This window comes from Lampris incognitus, chromosome 9, assembly GCF_029633865.1.
Source record: "Lampris incognitus isolate fLamInc1 chromosome 9, fLamInc1.hap2, whole genome shotgun sequence".
Classification (NCBI taxonomy): Eukaryota; Metazoa; Chordata; class Actinopteri; order Lampriformes; family Lampridae; genus Lampris; species Lampris incognitus.
This window is the reverse complement of record NC_079219.1, coordinates 58,375,216-58,384,215: the sequence shown is the minus strand read 5'-3', so window position 1 is coordinate 58,384,215 and position 9,000 is coordinate 58,375,216. Positions and strand designations below refer to the sequence as shown.

The 9,000-nt window shown below is 44.0% G+C and overlaps 1 protein-coding gene across 2 annotated transcripts; it reads right to left on the bottom strand.

The window, feature by feature from the left end:
• Window positions 1-3,210: 3,210 nt before the first annotated feature.
• Window positions 3,211-8,298, bottom strand: LOC130118399 (uncharacterized). Of its 2 annotated transcripts, XM_056286841.1 has the most exons (7): window positions 7,809-8,298; window positions 7,333-7,651; window positions 6,934-7,150; window positions 6,507-6,671; window positions 5,643-5,889; window positions 3,686-3,774; window positions 3,211-3,458 (listed from the first exon to the last, which is right to left on the bottom strand). In XM_056286841.1, the coding sequence occupies exons 1-5, from the start codon at window positions 8,264-8,266 to the stop codon at window positions 5,711-5,713; spliced, it is 1,338 nt and encodes a 445-aa protein (XP_056142816.1). In that variant the 5' UTR covers window positions 8,267-8,298; the 3' UTR covers window positions 3,211-3,458; window positions 3,686-3,774; window positions 5,643-5,710. The 2 variants fall into 2 exon arrangements, with proteins under 2 accessions (XP_056142816.1, XP_056142815.1); XM_056286840.1 differs by lacking the exon at window positions 3,211-3,458 and having other exon boundaries at window positions 3,576-3,774.
• Between the last annotated feature and the right edge of the window lie 702 nt (window positions 8,299-9,000).

Here is a 9,000-nt window from a genome sequence, read left to right as displayed (position 1 = left end):
GTCCCAGTACTTATGTTTTAGCGTTGTATCCATTTTGACAAATAGATACAGAGATAGATAGATAGATGGATAGATAGATAGAGAGGTAGATACAGAGATAGATAGATAGATGGATAGATAGATAGAGAGGTAGATACAGAGATAGATAGATAGATGGATAGATAGATAGAGAGGTAGATACAGAGATAGATAGATGGATACAGAGATAGATAGACAGAAAACGTTTGAGCATACAGTAAAAAGGGCCAAGACGCACCATCTTAGTGCCTTTGAACGTGGTACGATAACTTGATCTCGCGCACGCGTCGGCGATACTGCGCATGCGCGGGTTAGGGTGGGTGCTGGCTTTGGTAAATATGCGGTCCTGCAGGTCATTTTCAACACGGTTAGACAAAATCCCCAGAAACTGGCAGCATCCTCCTCTCAAAAACAGCCTCCATCTGGTTTTCGAACACCATAGTTGCTCGACATTATTATTGTTATTATTATTATTATTATTATTATTATCCAAACCGCTTATCCTGCTCTCAGGGTCGCGGGGATGCTGGAGCCTATCCCAGCAGTTACTGGGCGGCAGGGGGGGAGACACCCTGGACAGGAACACAGGACCCCCCCCCCCACACACACACACACACCCCTAGGGACAATTTAGTACGGCCGATTATTGTTGTTGTTCCCGCGACCCTGAGAGCAGGACAAGTGGTTTGGATGGATGGATGGATGGATGGATTGTTATGATCATAACAATAATCCATCGGGTCGCCGGCAGCGCTGCGGAGGGAAGTGCTCGTGGGTGGTCACGGGGGAATAAAGGACGCGTGGAAGCTGCAAGATGCGCTTCAACGTGCGTAAATCACAGCTGCGCTCAGAAGCGCATCCCGGCAAAACCGCCAGAAGATGGAGGGCGGCCGCAAGATGGCGGCCACTGCGGAGACGTGCCCGTTGAAGATCGGGATTATTTGGGTGCAGCACAATTATCCGTTACCGATGTGCCATGAGGCACACCATGAAAACTAGCGGCGTAGACAACAACAGCTCGGTTCGCCGCCGCTTATAGCTCCGGCTTGCGATGGATGGTTTAGGGTGCCCTCTAGTGGACACTGACGTGTATGGCACAAAGTCCATGAGTTAATTTAGGTCAAATGCGCACGCATGCAAATATATAAACATGTCTATTTAATGGGCAACTGGCTTTCACCTGCAGCGACTGTATCGGTTTTATTATGCGCCGTTTGATTTTATGACGCGTATTTGCATTACGTGTGTATTATTTCAGCTTTATTATACATGCATATTATGTGTGTTATTGTGCATTGTATTATTTATTATAATGTTATTATTACAGTTTACTGTGAAGGTGTGCCCGCTGAAGATCAGGATTATTTGGATGCAACAGTATTATCCGTTATCAATCTACGAGGGGCGATTCTAGGATCGGAGCTTTAGGGGTGCTGAGCACCCAGAGTGCTGGCCGGCCAGGCAAGATACATTTGGGGGGGTGGATCAAACCACTTTCGAAGCATGGGGGGGGTGCTGTATTTTTGTTGTTACAATATTACGTTTAAACCATATACTGGATATGGTTTTGACATTTCTTCAGCTTATTAAACATGGACATACAGTAAAAAATAAAAAATATCTTCAATTTAGGGGTGCTGCAGTACCCCCAAAAATGGGCTAGAAACGCCTATGGCATACAATGAAAACTTTAGTACCGGAGACAAGTTGGATTTGACCCTGCTTATCTTCGCCGGCTTGCAACTGATGGTGTATGGTGCCCTCTAGTGGACATTAATGTGTATGGCACAAAGTCAATGAGTTAATTTAGGGCAAACGCTTACACACGCAAATACATACACATGTTTATTTAATGGGCAGCTGGTTTCCGCCCGCAGCGACTGTATCAGTTTTATTATGTGCTGTTTGGTTTTTATTATGTTTATTATGTGTGTATTATTTCAGCTTTATTGTGTATAGGTCTTTATGGTAAATGGACTGCATTTCATATAGCGCTTTTCGAGTCTACCGACCACTCAAAGCGCTTTCTTACAATGTATTCGTCATAATACAACACAACACAATACAATACAACACAATACAACACAATGTACACACACAATACAACACAATGTACACACACAATAATACATAATAATGATAATGATAATACATAATGACAATACAATGTATGCCATATAATTTTAGTTTACAGCTCAAAAAACACGTTTTAAGTGTTTAGTACCTCTTTAATATGTGTGTAGGTGTATTGCAGGGGTAGTTCCTGTAGTAATTCCTCTCATTTGTAGGTCTGCTGCTTTGCTAAGTCTCATTTCAATAAGGAACCTTCATTATGTGTATTATTGTGTATTTTATTGTATTATTATTTCATTATGTGTATTACTGTGTATTTTATTGTATTATTATTTCATTATGTGTATTATTGTGTATTTTATTGTATTATTATTTCATTATGTGTATTACTGTGTATTTTATTGTATTATTATTTCATTATGTGTATTGTGTATTTTATTGTATTATTATTTCATTATGTGTATTATTGTGTATTTTATTGTATTATTATTTCATTATGTGTATTATTGTGTATTTTATTGCATTATTTCTTCATTAGGGCATCACGGTGGTGCAGTGGTTAGCGCGGTCGCCTCTCAGCAAGAAGGTCCTGGGTTCGAGCCCCGGGGTAGTCCAACCTTGGGGGTCGTCCCGGGTCGTCCTCTGTGTGGAGTTTGCATGTTCTCCCCGTTTCTGCGTGGGTTTCCTCCGGGGGCTCCGGTTTCTTCCCACAGTCCAAACACATGTAGGTCAGCTGAATCAGCCGTACTACATTGTCCCTAGGTATGAATGTGTGTGTGAGTGGCGGCCTGTCCAGGCTCCAGCATTACCTATTTTATTATGTATTATAATCTTATCATTACAGTTTATTATGAAGTCCTTGTGCCAAGCCTTAGTATAATCATCGCAGCCCCATTAAAACTGGGGTTATTTATAGGACGTCTCATCTCATGAGGTGTGAAACGACCTGCCTGCCTGCCTGCCTGTCTGCCTGCCTGCCTGCCTGCCTGCCTCATCAGCTGTCAATAACAGCTGATGATTGCTTATGACATGAAACAGGCTTGTACTGTCTCATAAAGAGTTTACTTGACTCACTGGATTTTATATGTATTTTTTTCACACAGTCACACACTTGGCAGAAACAGTGGACCACATGCAGACTGAAAGATGACGACAGGACGACCTCCTGCTGAATGGCTGATGTCCAAGCGGACATCTTGCTGGTTCTCCAGGGAAACATGTCTTCTGCGCCTCCGGCCTCATTACCACACCAGGATGATGTGAACGAGAATAAGATATTTGAGATGACAGGTCGGCAGTTTGGTTTGATTTGCCTTCTTGCTTTCTCCATGGGGAACGTGTCGTGATGTTAGAAGAACGTTCTGGTTCTGCAGCTCGGGAGTTAACATGAGGACGAATCACAGATTTGGGATTTCAGAGTCTTTAAATACATTTACACATTTATATATTTACGTGGCCAATAACCAACGGACACTTCACAACCATTTATACGTGTTTACCTGAAAATACACGATCACATAGTATTTCTTTGTCACAGTTGCTCTGGAACTTTTCTAGAACATCTGAAAACACAGCATGAAGAATATATATCCACCTGTTGAAAAGAAGCAATCTGATCCACACCGAGTCCTGCTCCTGGTCTTTGCAGCAGCTCAGTCGCCGTGTTCGCAGCACCGAAGGCTTCTGTAAGAAACACACTTCAGTCAGTCTCAGTGGTGTGCACAAGCTGACCTGCAGCCCTTCTCTGACCTACATCACCACACCTGACCTGCATCTCCACACCTGACCTACATCTCCACACCTGACCTGCATCTCCACACCTGACCTACATCACCACACCTGACCTGCATCTCCACACCTGACCTACATCTCCACACCTGACCTACATCTCCACACATGCTGGAGCTCTGTGCTGAGACCTGGTCTCCTTCACCTCCTCTGTTGGCAAGGAAGAGACTCCAGCCTCAGAGCCAGTTTCACATGGAGGCTGCCCATCACACAACTGTCCATCACATCTGTCCATCACACAGCTGTCCATCACACAGCTGTCCATCACATCTGTCCATCACACAGCTGTCCCGTGGGCAGGCAGCAGAAAGAGCGGGATTTCAAAACTGAGTACAATGTATCTCTTAAGCGCTCAAGCTCAACACAGAACGCTACACTGAGATGCCGAACTGCAACAAAGTAAAAAGATGGGGGGGGCGGGCGGGCGGGCACGTGTCTTCAATAACGTGCTTTATTGCATTAAAACCGCAAATACAGGCGCTAGGATTGGCCGGGCGTCCACGCGCTAGGATTGGCCAGGCGTCCACGCGCTAGGATTGGCCGGGCGTCCATGCTTGCACTAGGCACGCCCACGAGCCTACTCGCTATCAAAATGAATTGAGGATTTGAGATCTTTGACCACCTCCAATGCAAACTGTGTTTGTTTTTTTGTGATTGAATACACTTTTCCACACGTTTTGTGTGCCCTTATTTAACAAGTAGTGGTTATCGCCATCAGCCAACTGCTTAATACAGAAAAAATGACTCCCTTTCAGGAACTGTTGCTGCATGATGGAGCGCATTTTGAATTTGCGATAGCTAAGTAGGCTAAATGTGTCTATAATGCATAGATCTGTCTAGCTAGCTAGTACGGTCCAGTGTAATGTTAAATTATATCAGTATCGTAGTAACTATTTGACGACAGGCTGACGCTACTCAAAGCCACGTTGTTTTTTTGTTAGCTTACCTATTTTTTCCACAAAAGGACAAGTGATTGCTCGGTATTATGTAATTGGTTGATCGCGATAATCGCAGTTTGTTAATAAGCACACACAAAACATGTGGGGGTCACAAATTAATAACACTTATTAGAGGTCGGGTAGCCGAGCTGCTGGTCCCTTACGTTATTTTACTGACGCCTTGTCATGCAAGAAAATGCACACTAACTTGCACATAGGCCCATCATGCCAAAGGACGGTTTGTAAAGCAATTTTCGAGGGCTATAAGTTTCCATGATTTTGTAAAGGTTTTTTGTGTTCTTTTTATGATTTTGTTTCAGGATGCAAGGAGTGGAGGTGACGAAGGCATTTGAGTTTAAATACTTGGGGTCAACTGTCCAAAGTAACGGGGAGTGCAGGAGAGAGGTGAAGAAGAGCGTGCAGGCAGGGTGGAGTGGGTGGAGAAGAGTGTCAGGAGTGATGTGTGACAGAAGGGTACCAGCAAGAGTTAAAGGGAAAGTTTACAAGATGGTTGTGAGACCAGCTATGTTGTATGGTTTGGAGACAGTGGCACTGACGAAAAGACAGGAGGTGGAGGTGGCAGAGTTGAAGATGCTAAGATTTTCATTGGGAGTGATGAAGAAGGACAGGATTAGGAACGATTATATTAGAGGGACAGCTCAGGTTGGACGGTTTGGAGACAAAGCAAGAGAGACAAGATTGAGATGGTTTGGACGTGTGTGGAGGAGAGATGCTGGGTATACTGGGAGAAGGATGCTGAATATGGAGCTGCCAGGGAAGAGGAGAAGAGGAAGGCCAAAGAGGAGGTGTGCACGTGCTCATTACCATCAACGGGGCTGCTGTTGAAGGGGTCAGCAGCTTCAGATTCCGTGGAGTCCACATCTCGGATGATCTTAAGTGGTGTCGGCAAACATATGTAAGGCCGTGATAATTTTTGATGGATTGTCTTTGATTTTTTTAAAGGCCTTTACTGCAGCCACTGCTGAGGCTGTGAAAGATGAGTCGCTGTTGATAAGGGCTGACAGCTCCTGGCACATTTCAGCAAATCCTGCTGCAGCAGCTTGATGTGATGCTGGAAAACAATAGCAATAATAATTTAAGCAACAATAATGGCTTGATCACAAAAAAGATCCATACTCTTTGAAGAGCAGGGTAGTTAGGTTATCACTGCAATCCTATAAGACAGGGCTTGGCAAGATAGGAACTGCAGGTAGAGATTAAAAGATCAAAATATAGAAGGCGTAGAACCACCTTTAATGATTAAAAACTAGACAAAGTTTCAACCCGAATGGGTCTTCGTCAGGTCTCCAAGAGAAACACTCCATTCATTGTCAGTAATGCAGGTCAGCTGGTTCTGTGACTCCATAGACGTTGTTCATCTTCTATGTCTGTGCCCCCATAACAGTAAGCTGAACGTTTACAGAGTTGATCAGTGTAGAAGTAGAAAGGACAAAATTGGCATTGATGTATTCCATCCACTAGATGACACCCCAGTATCCTGTTAGCTGGGACGGTGGTGGAGGTTTTGTCACAGAACCAGATGACTTAAAATTACTGACAATGAATTGAGTGTTTTACATGGAGACCTGATGAAGTAACTCAGCACCAAAGATGATTTACACATGACTAACTAAATGTGAAGATCAATATATAGACCAGAGTTTGAAAGAGTGCATTCTGACTGAATACCTTCCTCTGATCCAGCCTGTTGAACCTGTTCAGTCACCATCACCCGATCTGTCTCTTCTTGCCAGGCGTCATCGGCAATGTCCAGGTCTGGGACAGCATATGTCCCTGTTGATGGCCCTGCCTCTTCCCTGAACGGCTGCAGAAACTGGAGAGGAACATTATCCTCTGAAAAACAAACAATATGATATAACAAAATTAATGTTACACCCTCCATCAAGTACACTATTGTGTCTATACTACACTGCCATAACCTGTACGGACACCTTTTGGTAAGCAACTTTAACAGTAAGAGAACACATTTTCCCTCTTTTCTCACAAGAAAACTATATTTCTATTTAGCGCAGATAAGATAACAAGATTCTATTTGGCGCGTGCTAAATGACTCTTCCTTTGTTTACAGCAAAGAGGCTCTTTGTATTTAACTTACTACCAGTTGCTATGTACAGTAGCTTTGCCCTCATCTCTGCTGTTTGTGGCAGGAAGTTGGTGCTGGGGACTCTGTGCTGGAGGACGACAGCTGCCTGGTGTTTGCAGGGCTCACCACTGCTACCCATGGGACAGGTGCACATCTCCAGGTGTACGTCTACGACATAGATCTTTCCAGGAGTGGAACAGCTTTTCACTTCAAAGTGGCTGGCATCAATCTATGTGGAAAAGTAACAGCGAAGAGGAATAACAAATAGAGAGGAAGCAAACATTAGTATTAATTCACTGAAACGTTTCTTTCAATCTCCAACCTTGCCAGGGGAATTTATTCACATTTACTATCCAATGCTGCTTTGTAAAAATAATAATAATTAGAAGTTAGAACAGAATAAAGTTTGACCTTGTGGATGTCCTCAGGTTCCACACTGTTGCTCTTCACCAGGAACCTTGATTTCTGCAAGCCTTCCCAATGGCCAATGGCAGCATCTGTTATTCTAGCCTCATAATAAGCACTGAGGCAGGTGGTCAGAAAGTCAAATAACTGCAGTACATTGTATGCCTTCGTGCGATGTAGGATTTTGTCTTTCAGTATCCTCATTGCAGCCTCGCTGTAGTTGTTGGTGTTATTGCTTCTTATTGGCATGGTGTCCCTGTAGCAGAGAGCCCAACACTCCCTCCGGCTGTAGAGCTTCTCCACGTAGGCCTTGAACTTTGGATACCTTAGAGTTAAATACAGTGAATAATGAAGGATAATGAACAGTATTAGGTATCATTACAGTAACTCCGATGACAAACATGGACTGTTCTGATGGGATAAAAAGCAATGAAAATATGGTGACTACCATATCTGCTGTCATTTTCACAAAATGGACCAACCTGTTAAAAGCAGAGCTCTCTAAAGCCCGATGGTAACAGCTGTGCAATGAACTCTCCTCCCTGGCATATAACAAATCTTTGACGACTGCAAACAATGTAGTCCTGTCTGACATGCTGATGTCATTCTCCTTGCACCACAGCCATCTCCATACAGCTTGCAGCAGGTGAAAGGAACAGAGGAAAAGTTTGGCTTGTGGGAAGGCTCTGCTTAATGCTGCTCTCTCTGCCCTGCTGTCATCTGTGAGGAATATCATGGGCCCTGACTCTCCCCTGCCTGAAAAGGACTCTTCATCAAGGAGGCTCTTCAGAAGTTCTAGGCCCTCCAATATGACCTGCTCTTCCTCAGACTGGGTGATGATTATCCCCAGCGGCAGGCCACCAGCACAACTGTGGGTCAACAGCAGGAATACTCGACAATGATGCCGGTCCATGTTGCCCGAAGCATCCATAAAGCACATCTCCCCACTGTGCTTTAGGCTGGCGTGCACTCTTTTCATCAAGGGGGAGCAGATAGCCACCAAAAGCCGCTTGCCACTGGATGTTGTTGCTTTGGCACATTGGTCCCTGCACTCAACGTTGTACTGCTCAATATGCCTCTCTAGAGCCACTGCCATCTCTACTCCTTCAGAACTTCCATACTCCTGACAGAAGATCTGATGGTAAAGTCTGTCCAAAGACAAAAAATTAGTAAGTCAATTGTATACTCAATAACTTTCAGAATTAAGAAAGCATCAGTTTTACAATGGGGCTTAGAGTTTAACTTAAGAATCATGCATTTCTTTGAAAAATATCAATGAAAAATATCTTTACCTGTAGCAGTACTCGAGAGTAGGACAGAGTGCTCTGTCTGCTGTGGCGAACACATAATTATCCCCATGTTCCACCTGAAGATCGTACTTGAGAACATCTAAGGCTGAACTTGGGGAGTGTCCTGCTTCAAAAAGCTTGGTCAGTTTCCCTTTTGTCTCGTCCCCCACATCGCGGTGCCTCAGTGCATCAGCCACATAGATGTTGTGGTTGTGGTTACCGCAGATGGCTATTATTGTTGGAAAGGTAGGCACGTGGGGGTCCGTGCTTCTGAGGAGACATTTTAGACAAAAATGCCATGTTCTTTACTGTGTAAGACAGGACAACAGTGCTAAACCTAGGGTATATCAAAGATGTAATATTTACAGTAAGCCTGACTTACCGA